The sequence below is a fragment of the Alternaria viburni genome, assembly GCF_023758015.1.
Source record: "Alternaria viburni strain BMP 2772 chromosome Unknown scaffold_40, whole genome shotgun sequence".
NCBI lineage: Eukaryota > Fungi > Ascomycota > Dothideomycetes > Pleosporales > Pleosporaceae > Alternaria > Alternaria viburni.
Window position 1 is genome coordinate 43,650 of NW_026055809.1, and position 16,578 is coordinate 60,227.

General features: G+C 54.0%; 5 protein-coding genes and 1 non-coding gene across 6 annotated transcripts; 3 read left to right on the plus strand and 3 right to left on the minus strand.

The window, feature by feature from the left end:
* Nucleotides 1-20: 20 nt before the first annotated feature.
* On the plus strand, nucleotides 21-1,427 carry J4E79_011318 (uncharacterized protein; the record flags this gene model as incomplete). The annotated part of the gene is made up of 1 exon (XM_049360148.1): nucleotides 21-1,427. The coding sequence occupies one exon, from the start codon at nucleotides 21-23 to the stop codon at nucleotides 1,425-1,427; it is 1,407 nt and encodes a 468-aa protein (XP_049205354.1).
* Nucleotides 1,428-5,316: 3,889 nt separating this feature from the next.
* J4E79_011319 (uncharacterized protein) lies at nucleotides 5,317-8,741 on the plus strand (the record flags this gene model as incomplete). Its single annotated transcript, XM_049360149.1, has 2 exons — nucleotides 5,317-7,146; nucleotides 7,197-8,741. The coding sequence occupies 2 exons, from the start codon at nucleotides 5,317-5,319 to the stop codon at nucleotides 8,739-8,741; spliced, it is 3,375 nt and encodes a 1,124-aa protein (XP_049205355.1).
* A 332-nt stretch (nucleotides 8,742-9,073) lies between these two features.
* On the minus strand, nucleotides 9,074-9,145 carry J4E79_011320. The gene has a single exon. It is a non-coding gene; the product is annotated as a tRNA-Met (tRNA).
* Nucleotides 9,146-9,665: 520 nt separating this feature from the next.
* Nucleotides 9,666-11,319, minus strand: J4E79_011321 (uncharacterized protein; the record flags this gene model as incomplete). Its single annotated transcript, XM_049360150.1, has 3 exons — nucleotides 9,666-10,981; nucleotides 11,032-11,088; nucleotides 11,139-11,319. 3 exons carry the CDS (start codon nucleotides 11,317-11,319, stop codon nucleotides 9,666-9,668), a joined length of 1,554 nt encoding a protein of 517 aa, XP_049205356.1.
* Nucleotides 11,320-11,835: 516 nt separating this feature from the next.
* Nucleotides 11,836-15,149, minus strand: J4E79_011322 (uncharacterized protein; the record flags this gene model as incomplete). The annotated part of the gene is made up of 10 exons (XM_049360151.1): nucleotides 11,836-11,981; nucleotides 12,030-12,310; nucleotides 12,359-12,407; nucleotides 12,456-12,627; nucleotides 12,672-14,482; nucleotides 14,532-14,572; nucleotides 14,622-14,687; nucleotides 14,734-14,912; nucleotides 14,974-15,066; nucleotides 15,117-15,149. The coding sequence occupies 10 exons, from the start codon at nucleotides 15,147-15,149 to the stop codon at nucleotides 11,836-11,838; spliced, it is 2,871 nt and encodes a 956-aa protein (XP_049205357.1).
* Nucleotides 15,150-15,608: 459 nt separating this feature from the next.
* Nucleotides 15,609-16,366, plus strand: MNH1 (Protein mago nashi; the record flags this gene model as incomplete). The annotated part of the gene is made up of 7 exons (XM_049360152.1): nucleotides 15,609-15,643; nucleotides 15,695-15,732; nucleotides 15,782-15,877; nucleotides 15,928-15,991; nucleotides 16,040-16,127; nucleotides 16,175-16,300; nucleotides 16,352-16,366. 7 exons carry the CDS (start codon nucleotides 15,609-15,611, stop codon nucleotides 16,364-16,366), a joined length of 462 nt encoding a protein of 153 aa, XP_049205358.1.
* Between the last annotated feature and the right edge of the window lie 212 nt (nucleotides 16,367-16,578).

Here is a 16,578-nt window from a genome sequence, read left to right on the forward strand (position 1 = left end):
CTCAGACTCGGCACCTCAACATGGCACCCCAAGACTACAACCAAGGCGTCCCTGGCCTCCCATACTTCACCCCAAAACATTTGACCTCACCAGGAACGCCCGCCCCAAACACCAAACAAAATGACACAACACCAACACTATTCACGCCCCTCACCATCCGCGGCACCACCCTCCGCAACCGCATTCTCGTAGCGCCCATGTGCCAATACAGCACCGCATCCTCAGGCCCCACCATTGGCGCCCTAACAGACTACCACATCGCAACGCTCGGCCACTACGCCCTCAAAGGCGCAGGTCTAGTCTTCATAGAAGCCACCGGCGTTCAAGCCAACGGCCGCATCTCACCAAACTGCCCCGGCATATGGAGTGATTCCCAGATCCCCGCGCTGCGAAGAGTCTCGGATTTCATCAAGAGCCAGGGCGCGCAGAGTGGTCTCCAACTCGCACATGCAGGTAGAAAAGCAAGTACATGCGCGCCCTGGATCGCCGGCGAGCAAAAGACACAAGGCGGAAAGCGTAAAGTCAGCGTCAAAGCCGACGTAGACGCCGATGGCTGGCCAACAAACGTCGTCGGTCCCATGGGTGGCCAAGAATGGGCGTGGGACGAGAAAGCCGCAGATGACGAGAGCAGCGGATACTGGGCCCCTCGCGCTCTCAGCGAAAAGGAGATCAAGGAGCTCGTACAAGACTGGGCCGACGCAGCGCAAAGAGCAGTAAAAGCCGGTATTGACGTGATCGAAATCCACGGCGCACACGGCTACCTGATCCACCAATTCCTCTCCCCCGTTACAAACCAGCGGACAGATGCCTACGGTGGTTCCTTCGAAAACCGAACTCGCCTCCTTGTTGAAATCACCAAGGCCATTCGAGCCGTTATCCCAGACACGATGCCCTTGTACCTCCGCATCAGCTCCACAGACTGGATGGAAGAAACCGACCTAGGCAAAGCCCGCGGGACCTGGGACGTCGAAAGCTCCATCCGCCTCGCAAAACTTCTCCCCGGTCTAGGCATCGACCTCCTCGACGTAAGCAGCGGAGGAAACCACCCCGATCAACGAATCAACATGTTCGATTCAAAGGACTACCAGATCAAAATCGCAGCGCAAATCCGGAGTGCGCTCAAGAAAGAGGGTCTCAGTCTTTTCATCGGCGCTGTGGGTCTTATTACTGAGGCGGAGCAAGCGAGGGATATTGTTGAAGAGGGTGGTGCGGCGTCGACGATTTCGCGGATTGGGGATGAGGAGGTGGCGAAGGAGGCGAAGGCTGCGGTTAAGGTTACGGACGGGAAGGAGCCGTTGGCGGATGTTGTGCTTGTTGCGAGACAGTTTATGAGGGAGCCCGAGTGGGTGTTGAGGGTGGCGTGGCAGTTGGGGTTGGATGTTGCGTGGCCGAATCAGTTTTTGAGGGTTAGGTTTCCGAAGTTGTAAGGCACCGTGTTAAAATGCACGGGCAGTTTTGTGCTGCGATGGGCAATTACAAGTCTGAGTCTATGGTTATACCAGACTGTCATGAACATTTCCGCTCATGTCAGTATCGCAGCGTCTCGTTTTGGAGGTCGATAGAACCGTTATTCGGATGTAAGCGCAGGCACGGAGTGATCCCGTCAGGTGAAACCTTAAAGTGCATAGCCACCATCAGGGGTCTAAACTTAGTGCGACTCTGAAGATAGCAAATCGCACCGAAATCGGGTCGTGCTGGTAGTGCCAATAGTCTCACGAAGTATTGCCGCTCTGGTACCACCACGAGTTTGGAAGTGAGGGAGTACGGTTGACTTTCAATCAAGCTTGATCACCTGAACATCTAGGAACTATATCAGGAACATCGTTTCCTCTGGTAGAAAACTACGCACTGTCGCCAGGATGAACGATCCTGAAGATACGCCCTATCCTCCTCTTGCTACAATGGACTGGTCGCATTTCCCACAAGAAGACACAAAGGCGCGACTACCCACAGCATCTCAGACCAAGCTGTGCGAGCCTTGCAAAGCTTTTCTCCGAGGCGACAGAACGGACTACGTCGATCCAGACCCTTGGGAAGGCAGAGCTCAACAGCCCACATACGTTCACCACAACGACGCGAACTCCTTTCGGAGAGCTCTTGAGCTTCGCTGTGACTTCTGCATCCGGCTTCTCAAAGCCTTCAAACGAACATATGGTATTACTGTCTCCATGTTATCAGCGCGACCCCTGGTGGAGCTGACCTTCCGCTAGTACTAGGAAATTCTGAGGATCCATATCCCATAGGACCGACAAACTACAGCTTAGATTCGGTTCGTGAAGGACCAGCAAGAGTCAGATTTGAGAGCGGAGCTCACTCTGCATCCGCTGATCTTGAGGCGTACGAATGTAAGCGAAGCATTTTTCGGTTCATTACACAGCATTGCCGGGTGCTAACTGTTACTGTAGCAAGACCTGAATTGCATTTCCAACACATTACCCATAATACAGGCGATGACGAAGCGGTTTCGTGGCTCGCAAAACAGTATCGCAGATGCCGGGAGCTACATGCTAAATGTCAACATCTGGCTCCTTACAATGACTTCATGCCAACACGAGTATTGTACGTTGGATCCACTGAAGAGAGAGTTGTTCGACTTTGCGAAGGAACCGATACGGTCGTTGGAGCGGGCTACACCGTGCTTTCACATTGCTGGGGAACGCATCCACAGAGGGCGGTGCTGACGAAGTCCACTGTCGATATGTTCAAAGAGGGAATCCCGTGGTCCTTGTTGTCCAGGACGTTCCAGGACGCGATTATCGTAACACGGAAATTCCAAATCCAATACATTTGGATCGATTCTCTGTAATGCCTTTCCCCTCACGCCGTTCAATATCGTTGCTGACTCCATAAAGGTGTATTTTTCAGGATGATCTCAGCGACTGGGATTCCGAAGCAGCCCGCATGCGCGACGTCTACAGCAAAGCAGACATATGTATTGCCGCAACTGCTGCTGATTCCGGAGACGTTGGCCTTTTCTTCGATCGCGATATCCAAGAGCTTACGCCAGTAACGGTTGTAGCTACGTGGTCAGAAACCCAGGACTCATCTGAATGGCCTACTCCAGGTCCATATCTATTTGGATTCCATTCCATCACCCCAGATGGCATCATCGATTCGTCACCCTTGAATCGAAGGTCATGGGTCGCTCAAGAGCGTTTCCTTGCACCAAGAACTTTGCACTTTACGCAAGCCTTGCTTTTCTGGGAATGCTGTACGTCTTTCACAAGTGAAAGTTACACCAAAACCAATATCGGTCCTGGGTTCATCCAACCATGGTTCGATCCCAATACGCTCAAAAGGCTACTAAACGAAGTTCAGTCGCCAGTACCTGCTATCGAATCCGATCTAGGCCCGATGTTCGTAATCAACCGCAATGGCGTTGCACACACCACGTCAAGCAAGATTTATCGATTGTGGTGTCAATTCCTGCGTGGATACTCTACGCGCCGTCTGACCAGAGAATCCGATGTCTTAGTTGCATTGACTGGCATAGCAGAAGAAGTTGGACGAGTTCTGAATGATCGCTTAGTCTTTGGTCTGTGGGTGACACGTCTCGTCAAAGAGATGTGTTGGCAACCGTCGCGCCACGGAAGTCGAAGACGTCTGACATGGCGCGCACCTACTTGGAGTTGGGCCAGCACGATAGACGACGTGTCTACTGTTGCGATGCTAATACTTGATGAGTCCCCTGCAGAAGAAATGGCAGCAGTCAGGGATCTCCATATTGTGACATCGCCCATTGGAGAAATCGGGCTGTTGGTCCTGGAATGTAGACTGATTCCAGCCAGCATTCGCTATACAGAAGAGAACAACATGGCCTTCTGTACCATGAACAGGGGTATTTGGCCTTCTATGTCGGAGGTACTGATCGATGATGACGCACCCGAGATTTTCGAGGTCGTGCTTGACGACACTGAGGCCACACGTTACCACGATCGAAATGTGGTTGATGTTCAACTACTTGTGCTCTTGCGATATGGTGATGCTGATCGCCCAGTGACACTGTTGGTGGGGATTTGCATAGTAGACACTGGCATTCAACCAGGCGTCTTCGAAAGAGTCGGGTATTTCGACCTCTCCTGTAGGAAACAGAATATGGAGTCGGTACTGGCAGCGTACGACCAAGGACTAGTTGAAACCATCTTACTGGTGTGATATATCTGTAAGGACCGCTATCGGCAGAGGCACCAGAATTACCGAGCGAGCGTCCATCGGATGAGGTATCGGCTCCAGCACGCACGCTGTTGCAACAATGAGGAGACTCATAAGATCTGCATTGGTTGTGGAGGTCATTGTCGTACGTTCTTATGCGAGGTCCACGTAAAGCGGTTGTCTAAGAAGATCAGGGATTCTGCGGAGGAGTAAACCTGTATGAGAAGCCCACGCATGAGGACCGCCGTGCCGGTGCTGTGTATGCAGCTACTGACTTACAATGGCGCGGGGTTGTTGAGGACGTGGATATGACCAGGAAGGAGCCTTCGGGACGGTCTTTCCTTGCCGGCGACGGGCATATAACGATGGCCGCTCACATTGGAAGGCGCGGAACCGCAATCTCTTATCGTGTAAGTAAGCATGACCAATACTCATCCAACTCTTTTGTGCAAACTTGTAGAAGAGAATCCAGACGGACGGTATTCTGACTCGTGAGGATGGATTTTGACAATTCGCATGACGAAAGCGGATCCACCTGCAGGACTGCGCGGTGCGCTCCGCGATGCATGAACGTGTGGGATTCGTCGCGGATTGGCTGCGGTGCATTAGCGAGGGCAGCGACAACGGCGACAGGTGCAACGGCGATGATCACATGTCGGAGACGGTTGACGCCATATTGCGTCGTTGAGAGTTGAAATCAAGCGACGGGTGAATTGGAGATGATGCAGGTTGCAGATGCGGGGAGGACGGATGCTGGATTGGGAATTGGGCAGCATGGAAGGGGAAAGGGCGAGTGGCTAGCGGCCGGTGACGTCCACCGAGCTCAGGTCTCGATTCACTTGGTGGTGAAGGAAATTTTAGCAGAGGCGCGCCCCATGCTTCCGACAAGCCGCGCAATCCCTGCACCCGACGGCCTTTCACCATCATGTCTGATCTCCGGCGACGACGCCAATTTCACTCAAAGGCGCAGCTTTGTCGCGTCACGTCGACACTGTTTGAGGCATTGTCGAACCCGCCTCCAGCGCCGCCTAGCTCCCGGTAGCAGCCCTCCACTTCCAAGTTTGGATCCCGCCTGGACTTCTCCACTTAAACTTCCGCGGGTCTGGCGATGCGTCGCTGAGTTTTGAACGTTAGACGATACCTAGATATTCCTAATCAGGCGCCATGCCGTCCCGTCTGTTCTCGCGCGACTCGCCTCAAGCAGAGCAGCAGCTTCCCTTCACCAGCGACGCCGTCAACGAAGCCGACTTCGCCCACGATGCCTCGCACGCCGAGCAGGGCAGCCAGTCCCTCCCACGCCGGATAAGAGGGAATTCAATCGCTGGGGGCCCTCTCTCCGGCTCCTACACGCGCAATCCCATCCGCTCCTTCGCGCATCAAACCTCGCACGGGTTTGCCGGTACCTACCCCAAGCCTCATCTATGGGCAGCCACTGACTGCCGCGTAGATACCCCACAGTACTCGTCCCAAGGCGTGCGGGAGAGAAGCTCCCAATTGGCCTCGTATGCCCTCGAAGCCGAAGACTACCAGGACCGACCCCAGCGCCACAGCTTCGCTGACCCTGACACGTTCTCCGGGAGACATGCGGGCATACTGTCCGATAACGACGAGGGGCGCGCCTCGATAGACACGGGTCGCTGGACCGACACCATTGAGGAGGACAGCGAAGCCGAGACGCCCGATACCGTTATCGGGCCACAACAGGCTGATAAGGGCTTCTTCAGCCCCAAGCTGCCGGGAACGACGTCACAGAGCGCGAAGAAGACACCGGGTAGCTCACACGTGCCGGGTGTAGTTGTCGAGGATACCGAGCGAACGCCTCTGCTGCCTCAGACCAGACTATCGCGCCCGGACCCGCAACAAAAGCAGAAACCCTCCGAGAGCCACTCGTGGACACCGCACCCCAAGTCGCGCCTGCCTCAACGCGTCAAACAAACCTTCGCTGCTGGACGGGGACATCTGCTGGACGTGAGCGCGTCTCTTACCAACCCCAAGAACTATACCAAGGATGCTCTCATCTCGAGCGCTCTCAGCAGTGTTCAGATCACGTCGGCTGTATTCCTCGGACTGCTTCTCAACCTCCTGGACGCGCTGTCCTATGGCTACATTCTGTTCCCACTCGGTGCGCCCATCTTCAGCAACACCGGCCCGGACGGTATTTCCATCTTCTTCGTGAGCTGCATTGTCTCACAACTCTGCTATTCCCTGGGACTTTCCGTGTTCAAAGGAGGAGTTGGATCCGAGATGATCGAGGTCGTGCCATTCTTCCACAAAATGGCTTACTCCATCATGAACCAGATGGAAGGCAAGCCACCGGAGGCCATCATAGCCACTACCATCGTTTCCTACTGTCTGAGCTCCATCCTAACCGGTCTCATCTTCCTTGCCCTGGGAGCTTTCAAGCTGGGCAACCTAGTCAGCTTCTTCCCCAGACACATCCTGATCGGCTGCATCGGAGGTGTGGGTTTCTTCTTGGTTGTCACTGGCATTGAAGTATCCGCCCGCCTCGAAGGTAACCTCAACTACGACCTTGCTACCCTGCAGAAGCTCTTCTCCGGCGACACCTGGTACCTGTGGACACTACCGCTTGCCCTTGCAATCACTATCATGATCCTCAGGCGTCTGTCCAAGAGCCCCTTCGTTCTACCTGCTTTCTTCATTACGGTATTTGCCGTCTTCTACCTCATTGTCAAGGGCATTATGCACAAAGACCTTGAGCCTGTGCGCAACGCAGGTTGGATCTTCGAGACGCCAGAAGCCGGTGTCAAGTTTTACAGATTCTACTCTTACTTCAAATTCGGCAGCATAGATGGAGCGGCGCTTGTCAGCACTATCCCCACCATGTTCGCCCTTTCATTCTTTGGCATTATTCACGTTCCCATCAACGTCCCTGCTCTTGGTGCCGCGGTGCGAGAAGATAATCTTGATGTCAATCGAGAGCTCATCGCTCACGGTATCTCGAACACCCTCTCTGGTTGCTTGGGAAGTATTCAGGTAGGGCAATCCTCAAATCTATTCATGATCAATCGCTAACAGAGTCCTAGAACTACCTCGTCTACGCCAACAGCGTCATGTTCGTCGACAACGGCGGTAACAGCCGGACTGCAGGTATCATGCTCGCGTTCGCAACGACCGCCGTCTGGGTTGCGGGCCCAGCCATGGTCGGCTACATCCCGATCTGCCTCGTCGGCGCACTTATTTTCCTCCTAGGTATCGATCTCATGAAGGAAGCTCTATGGGATACCTTTGGCAAATGCCACAAGCTCGAATACCTGACCATCCTGGCCATTGTCCTCATTATGGGCGTACACGACTTCGTTGTTGGCATCTTCGTCGGCATCGTCCTCGCGTGCGTCAGCTACGTGGTGCAAAGTTCCCGTCATTCAGCTATCCGAGGAACATACAGCGGCATGATCGCAGAGTCCACTGTTCGCCGCCCGCGGTCAGACTCTCGTTATCTCAACAAGGTGCGAGGACAGATCCGCGCCATCAAGCTAGGCGGTTTCCTATTCTTCGGCACTATCGTTTCCGTGGAAGAGTACATGCGATCTTTGATCGACGACGACCATTTCGAGAAGAACCCCATCAGCTTCATCATTGTCGACTTCACGCACGTCCTGGATGTTGACTTTTCCAGTTCCGAGGGTTTCCAGCGCATCAACCGTATCCTGAACACCAAGAACGTCAAGATGATCATCTCGGGAGTCTCTTTCGCTGATCCAGTTGGGCGAGCCCTTCAGAACGTCGGTCTTCTGGACGAAGACGGCGACGAAGAGTGCCCTCCACCACAAGTCTTCGAAGACCTGAACACCGCACTTGAGTCTTGCGAGAACGAGTTGCTAGAAGTCTTCCACAAGCACTGGAACCGCCACGCGACAAAGCCACAAACCACCCCGCCGATGAGCATCTCCGGATCCAAGGGCACCTCACCCAACGAACCAATCGCTACTGGCGGCACGCCCACATCCTTCGGTGCCAGCTCCCTCAACCCCGTATTCTCCTCGCCCCGACGCGGTGCTAGACTCATCGCAGCCCGATCCACCATGCGCGAGAGCGGCGAAGACTCTCTTTCCATCCCCGACACCACCTCGCTCAGCACAACCCAAACCACCCAAGTCGCTCCCTCGCGCTGGCGCAACTTCGCCCAACCCCTCAAAATCATCCTCCAAACCTTCGAAGACGTGTCCACCAAAAACGAAGACTTCTGGCAAGCCGTCGCACCCTACTTCGAGCGCAAAGAATACCCCGCCGGCACCGTCCTCTACTCCCGCGGCGACGACCCAGACGGCTTCTACATCCTAGAAAAAGGCCGCTTACGCACGGAATACGAACTCGACCAGGGTAGTTTCTTCGAAGTCATACTACCCGGTACGACGTGTGGTGAGCTGCCGTTCTTCTCTGAGACTGATCGTACGGGCACGGTGGCCGCGGAGAATGACTCTGTTGCTTGGCTGCTTACGAGGGAGAAGTATAATGAGCTTGAGAGGAAGGATCAGGAGGTTGCGACTGAGTTGTTGAAGGTGGGGCTGAAGTTGACGAAGGAGAGGATGGATGCTATTACGAGTTATGTGCTTGTTACTGCGTCGTAGATGATTTGATGGTTAGTGGGTGGGGTATAGACGCAACGTAACGATTCTACATAGATGTCTTTGCATAGCGGTGGTTGTTTGTGAATGTAACATCATCTTATGATGTTTCTTCAGACTTTTCGTTGTGCTCCACGTGTCGTTGCAGTATAATTCTCAGTGCTGTTAAGATAGAAGTGGTTGTTAAAAAGGAAGCCGTAGCGCTACCCCGCCTCATAACATTCAACACATTAAAATGTAACAACCTCCTACCTTTTGGACCGTCGCTCTTCCACCTACCCACATTTTGCAAGGTGATAGGTGGAAAAAAGGGCAAAAAAGAAACATTCAACATCTAGCTGCTCTCGGTTTCGATCCGAGGTCCTCCGGGTTATGAGCCCGGCGCGCTTCCGCTGCGCCAAGCAGCTTTTGTGGTCGTTGTTCGATGGAGATTTCTCGTCATGCAATATTTATAATGGTGGTCAAATGCTGCACAAAAGGCTGGAGATGTGGCCTGCGGGCACGAATATTGAATGTGGGGGCACAAAGAACTTGAGTGGGTTGGTGGGTTGGTTAGGGGGGCGATTGGGAAAATTTGATAGGCATGGATAGGGATGTGAGTCACATCTGGGGATTTGGATGGAACTTCAATTTCGTGAGGTTGCACATAAATACAGAATCATGATATAGAGTCTCAGTAGGTAAATCAATGGACGTATAGAAGTAGCACGCAAAGACAATATGGTACATTCCAATTGACAGGGTAGAAATCAAAACTTGAGCAAACCCACAAATTAAACATGTGCCAAAAGAGCAACAGCCCAATTTGATTACTCCAGCTAAAACAACCTTGGTATCCTAACGCAAACGCCCTGTATCTATATCACACACAGAACAACAAGTCCAACACAGCCCCCAACCTCTCCCACCATCCCCAGCTCCCACACCTCAAACCCCCCTCGCCTCACACAAATGCCCACTCTTACTCAACACCGTCCCCAACCCCCTATGCACCTCCACCTGAAACCCCTCAAAAGGAACCCTCTCCCCATCAATACTAATATACCCCTCCTTCTGCCCTTTCGGAATAATCCTATACGCACTAACCTTCTGGTAATCCACATGGTCCATATCAAAGAAAGAGTGGTTCTCCACGGCCAACAACGTCTTTACAGCAGTGTGTCGCGCGATATCGCCGCGGATACGGACGAGGTCGAGACACCCGTCGGAGGGAAGGGAGGCGGGGAAGAAATTCGCGTCGGGCGACATGTAGGCGATGTTTCCGGCGTAGAAGTTGCCGAGGTGGTCGTGGGGGATTAGTTGCCAGCCTGGGGGGAGGGGGTCGGTCGCTGTGCCGTATTTCAGGTCTGGGAGACCTGTTTCGGGAGCGGGGAGGACGCGGTCGTCGGTGCTGCGAGGTGGTTTTGCGGATTCGGTGCGGTAGGCTTCGCGGACGGCGGTCTTGTTGTCGTACTCGACTTTTACGGCGATGTCGGCGGGGTAGCATGTCTTTTTGAAGAGGCGGACGAGGAAACCCCAGGTGAAGCGTGCGCTGCCCATCCAGCGCAGGTGTTCTGTCGCGAGGTCTGTTTCGGCTACTATGCCGACGGACTGGGAGAGGAAGGAGAGGGTGCGGCGGTCGCCTTGGGTTATCGAGGAGAGATCGAGGGGCGTGCGCAGGCCCTTGACGACGGCGAGGGCGGCGAGACTGGGGTCGTCGGTGCCGTTGAAGTTGAGGCTCATGGCGTTGCCTGAGCCGCAGGGGAGCTGTGCGACGGCTACTTTCTGAAGCGCCCGAGCTGCGTCGGTCCTCTTGCCCAGGCCGTTCCAGACTTCGTGTGGTATGCCGTCTCCGGAGCAGCAGGCGACTACGTCGTATGCTTCGATGTCCATGTTCTGCGCGATCTCCACGCCGTGGCCGTTGTGCTGTGTCTTCTCCACGTCGAGCTCACAGCGCGCAGCCGCCAGGATGGGCGCAATAAACTTGTGGTATGTCTTGACTGCGCCGCCCTGGCCGCCAAACGGATTGACGAGTACCTTGATTCGTTTGCGCCGTTGCGACGCTCCGTATGCGCGATCGAGCAGCTTCTCTATCCATGCCTCCGTTATGCGACTGTCCGGTTTGTCGAGGGAGTAGCTGATGATGGCAGGGCGAACGGCCTTCTTCGATGTGTTCTGCGCATACTGGACGGTGATGTGACCGTCCTCTGAGTGTTCGGCCCAGAGGACGTTGTAGAAGGGTATGGAACGAGTGGATTTGTTCTCTGCGTCGCGTAAGCGGGTGTTGGTGTCTAGACGCGGTATTAGCACTTACTGCCAGCAAGAGACAGACCGCAGCAGCTGGCGCTTTTGCTATCTAGGAGTGCTTCGTCTGTGCTGTGTGAGTGATGCGCCGCTGTGATGTTCGAGTAGTCTCCCCACCTAGTACGACCAAGGAGTCGGTCCCAAGGGTCAGGGAGGCGTTTCTGCCCACAGCGAGTGTGTCGGGAACATTCATCTGCTCCTGGGTGGGTGCCGAGTCGGGCGACGGCTGCGAAGGAGCGGCGTTGGTAGTGAGCAGAGGGTCTCTGAAGGGATCGTCGGAGCCAGCCAGCGAAGCCATGATGGATTAATGAAATGTCGCAGGGACGACGCGCAGCATGCTGTGAAGAGGGCAAGAAAGACCAGGAGTCAGTTCGAGACTAGACCAGCGCAACAGGCACGCTGACGACGGCCATGTCACGCTCACGGGTACCGTCCCTGTCGCAAGGGCGCGGATCCTGGCGGATAGTTGGTGCTAAACAAAAAGGAAACATTCCCGTGTTGCCCGTTGGACCCTGCACGCTCGCGAACCGAGGCATCCCAATCACGAACCAACCCAGAACGTGACACGAAGCGATTCTTCCTGTAGTGCTCAGAGACTGTGATATTGGATGTGAATTTGAACTCTTGTCTCTTTGATACGGCAATGCTACATTAACATTCATCCATCCCACCCAAATGTCTATCGACCCAACGCGTCGTACGCGAAGACCTGTAGACGAAAGAAGCAACCAACCTTCCTTTTGCTACCGTTTCTTAGTAGGAACGCCCATCTCCCGCTACCCCGGACGTGTGACAGTGCTTATTAGCCGAAAAATCATGCCACTCCGACCTTGTTCAGACCCTTCAACGACCCCAGGCTCAACGCCAAGCCTTGGGAGCGACTTCTTATGCGCACAAACCCAGTAATAGGGCCATTGTCACCTTCCTTTTCGATACTCAGGTTGGCGAGAGCGTCCTCACCTGCGTCCTGTCAGTATTGCCAATGTATAAAAGAATTTGAGGACTTACCAAATACACTCCTGGCGTACAAGTTCGCTGACAGGAACTGGCAGTCGCCCTTCATCGACGCCTCTGGAGTCAAGCAGCTCATGTTTGTGCATGCCATGAGTTGCTTCAAGAAATCGCGCAACGTCTTGGCCTTGGAGTTGATGTTGACCTTGTTCTCCCATTCGAACTCGGTCCACATTGTCCGGAATTGCGTCTCTGTGCATTGCGCGGGCTTGATGTAGTCCATAATGTCGACGTGGACATCGTTGAGAATGACAACGTTGGAGTCAACACCCTTTTCACTGTAGTATATTAGCAATTGTTGCAGGGTGTTGGTGCGCACGACTTACCCCTCGTAGATGATGTTTCCGAAGATGACACCGGTATCGGTGGATGAGACTGTAAAAGTAAGCGTGTGAACCTGAAAGCAAGTAAGGAAAGACCTACCCTTGATCGTTGCTTGGATGTTGATAAAGTCATGAGGACCAACGTTTTGCGTTGAAGGACGCTCGACAACCTTGAGGTCACCAAGAGTCGCGAATTCGATGGTGAGATTTTGCAGCGTCTCAGTTGTTTGGTTTACTAGCAAAACATCAAGGACGATATCGAATTGATGGACCTGGTAAAGTTAGTAGACACCTTCAGTAAGTCGGGCTGACGTACCTTGACATATGCTTCTGCGTATACCGAGTCGGAGAAACCAGTAAGCTGCACGACGCGACTGAGCTTGGATGTGAGATCCTCAGTCGCAGTGTCGCCTCCGGTTGCCCTTTCGAGATCTTGTTCGATCTCATCGCTGCCATCCGCGTCCTTCTTCTTCAGCTGGCGGATGTTGAAAGAGTCGTCAACATTGACAGCCGATTTTGCGCGTTCCGAAGCCTCCTTGGCGGCGCGCTTCTTTTCTTCTGTTTGGACCATAGTTCGGAAAGACTTGCGAGTATCTTCCAAAAAGACAGTCTCGAGCTCCTTTCTTTGCGAGAACTCGGACAGTGAGCGAACACATGACATGATACGGTCGATGGAGTCCTCATCGATGAAGGTCTTGACGAAGTGCGACTGGCCAACACGGATGATCGAGATCATGATGAGCATGGCCTCGGCGCGGAGAGCATTTGTCCGAGCTTCGTTCTTTGAGATCTCTCCATAGCGCATGACGAGCTTGGTGAGAGTGCTGGACAGTACTGTGGCAAGGTAGTAGTCGCCATCGAGGAGGAGCTGGCGTAGTGGGGGCTTTTGTGAGTTCTTGACTGCTTCCAGTTTCGCTTTGGCGGCAGCGGAGGATGTCAGGGCGCTTTCAGTCGCGTAGGTACCGTCAGCGAGGACCTTCCTTGATCCAGATGGAGCTGCCGCCTTTGCGTGTCCGTTGACTTGCTCAGTGCTCTCCTTGCCCTCTGATGCATCGTCCAACAGTTTTTGTTCGGAAGCAAGTATGGGGATCTCGCCGAGTGATGAGCGGATGCCCTTCCATGCATCTTGGATGTCTTTCGCCTCCAGAGAGAACTCTCCAATGATCCAAAGCACACCTCGGTAAACCTTGCCAGCACGAACCTCACCAAGAGTCGATACCAGTCGCTCGATGATAGAGGCCCTCAGATCCGGGAAGCGCTCAACAACTTCTTTGACGAATGAAATGACGTCGACCGCGGAGGCGTTGCTGCTGACATCGGAGATGAAGTCCATGAGCGATCCAACAACGCTGGCGGCGACTTCGGGGAACTTGATGGCGGCCGAGTGTATCGAGGAGATGAGGAGCGACCTGTATTCGGGGTTCTTCTCGTATTGTTCGTCCACCGTCTTCATCAGCTCCTTCTTCAGCAGAAGGACGACCTCTTCGACATTCCTGCTTGAGATCATCTCCATGGCAATGTTGAGCGACTTCTTCCGCACGTCCAAGTCGGTACTAGACAGAACGCGCAGGACCTCCATAGTCAGATCATCAAGGACTCCCTCATTCTTGTGTCGCAACTGCTCAACCCTCTCCAAGACAATAAGCTTGACGTTGTTATCCGGCTCCTTGATCGCCAGCTCCACGAACTTTCCAGCAGCTGCCTTGACTGCGACCGGGTTGCTTGTGAGGGTGGTAAGGGCGTGCGCGGCTTCGTAGATGACGGTCGATACCTGCGATTCGAGGAGGTCGAAGATCAAGCGGAGATAGCGGGCCTTGTTGGATGGGTTCACGATGGCGTCTTTGCGGATGAACTCTAGCTCGGCGAGAAGTAGGAGCTCCTCGTGATTGGGTATGGCATCGAAAACGGTGCTGAGGTATTCGAGAGCCTTCTCGTGGCTCACGGAGACGAGGGCGGCGAAGGCATTGCGCTTGCATGTTGGGTCGTTCTCGTCGTCGAGGAATGTCACCAGCAGATCGGGCGCATCTGGCATGAGCTCGGGAAGATGTGTGAAGATGGATGCGATTGCGAAGGTTGCGTTCTTTCGGACGTATGCGTGTCGATGTGTGAGGCATTGGCGCACCGGTTCTGAGAGTGTCAGCACAATTGGGCTAAGTATGGAGAGCAACATTCTTACGTAGTAGAGGCTCTACAAGCTCAGCGTCTCGTAGCTTGGTTCTGTTCCGACTATCAGCAATGCTCGGGAAGGTGTCGTGGAGGATCCTACACGAAGCGCAATGTGTTTCCTCGTACGTATTCGTTAGGCGCCTGCAAGTCGAATCGAATCGCATTACTATGCCAGTTAGCAAGCTCCATGTGGTATAGTCTTTTGAACTCACCAGACGAGAATCCACTCCTGCCTTAGCTTGCCCTGGGCGTCGTGCTTGGGGCAGACCTCGAAGAAGAAGTACATGAGCTTCTTGAGCGGCTTCGACTTGCTGGGCATGACGAATCGGATAATGTGCATGAGCAGGCCAGCCTGGGGGTCGCCATTGAGCATAATCGAGAGGATCTTCTTCTGCAGAGCTGTCAGACGGTCGCATTCAGCGAGGCGGGGCAGTGCCATTGCGGGAGCGCACCATAGTCTCGATCTTCTGCTCATCGCTGCCCTTCTCCAGAGCATTCTTGAGCTCGTTCTGTGATGGTACGTCGGCGGCATTGTCCTGGTGCACCTGGTTGCCCGTCAGCTTCCCCATACCCACGACCTGCCAGGTGTTCCTACCAGACTGTACGAGTTCTCGAGAAACGCCGCCATGATGCCGGGCTATGTGGTATATGGGATGGCCCCGGGGTGTACAGTGTCCAGCTGCGATAACGTGACTCCAGGTGCGGCCGTCAGCCCTCAATGTCCCGTGGAGTCCAGAATAAGTGGGATGGGCTACGTGTATCGATCGACGGGGGCGGTGGAGGGAGTCGTGAGGTTTGGCGCAGCTGCAGCCTAGCGGGGAGGGTGAAAGGACTGGCGTGGCCTGGGCGGAGAGGGGGCTTGTGGGAGATATGGGTGCAGTGCTCGACGGGACTCTGTTTACCTCCAGGTGTCTGCTCGAGAAATGGTCGCTCCAGCGAAGGCCGCCTCGCTAGGCTTGCAGGGGTCTGGCCGCCAAGATCTCCAACCCTCTGCCGCGACGGTACATCAACACCACGACACGCGCACCCCAAGCACTGCGAATCCCTATACGCGCATCGTTAGAGCTCGATATAGGTAGTCGCAAACATGACAACCAACGAGCCATTCTACCTGCGTTACTAGTATGAAGGCTGTGGATCCTCAAGCACGTGCAGTTACTAACATTTTCGCAGCTCTGGTCACCAAGGCCGATTCGGACACGAGTTCTTGGGTGCGCAAAGCTGTTGCGAAAAGAGAATCACGAGTCTAACTTGGTATAGAGTTCGATTTTCGAGTGCTCGGAGACGGTCGCAGCGCATCTGCCCGTTATGCCAACAACTCAAACTACCGCAATGATTCACTCATCCGGAAAGAGAGCAAGTCATTCTCTGACCTTGACGTGATGTGCTGCTAACGCGCCGTTTAGTGTGCGTCAGCGATGCTTTGGTAGCCGAGATAAAGAAGATCGTCAAGGACAGTGAGATCCTCAAGTATGTGAAGGAACGGAAGTTACGTATCATCTGCTAACTCATCCCTAGGGAAGATGACACAAAGTGGCCCCAGAAGAACAAGGATGGCCGTCAAGAGTTGGAAATTCGGTTAGGCAGCGAGCACATCTCCTTTGAGGTAGGGTGACCCGTCTATCATGGCCTTCAGTGAACTGACGACAATAGACTGCGAAAATTGGCTCGCTCCAGGACGTACAAGACTCGTCGGACCCAGAAGGCCTCCGCGTCTTCTACTACCTGGTGCAGGATCTCAAGGCTCTGGTCTTTTCTTTAATATCTCTGCACTTCAAGGTATGCGATCAAGTGCACTCATGTCGAACATGAAGACTCACAGCGTTATAGATCAAGCCTATCTAAGCCTCTCGCCGCCACATGGAGGCACAGTAGCGTTGCTTTTGCCGACAGCGCACAGCCACGGGGTTGTGGCACAACCGCGGCTCGATGTAGAATGACGTAGGGACGGCGTACGGAGTCAACTGGAGGAACGACATCTGCTTGTGACTAGTGTCACCTGATCTCCGTGATCTCTTCCAGGACGATGGTGTATGAGAGAAGAATGCCCAGCAAAG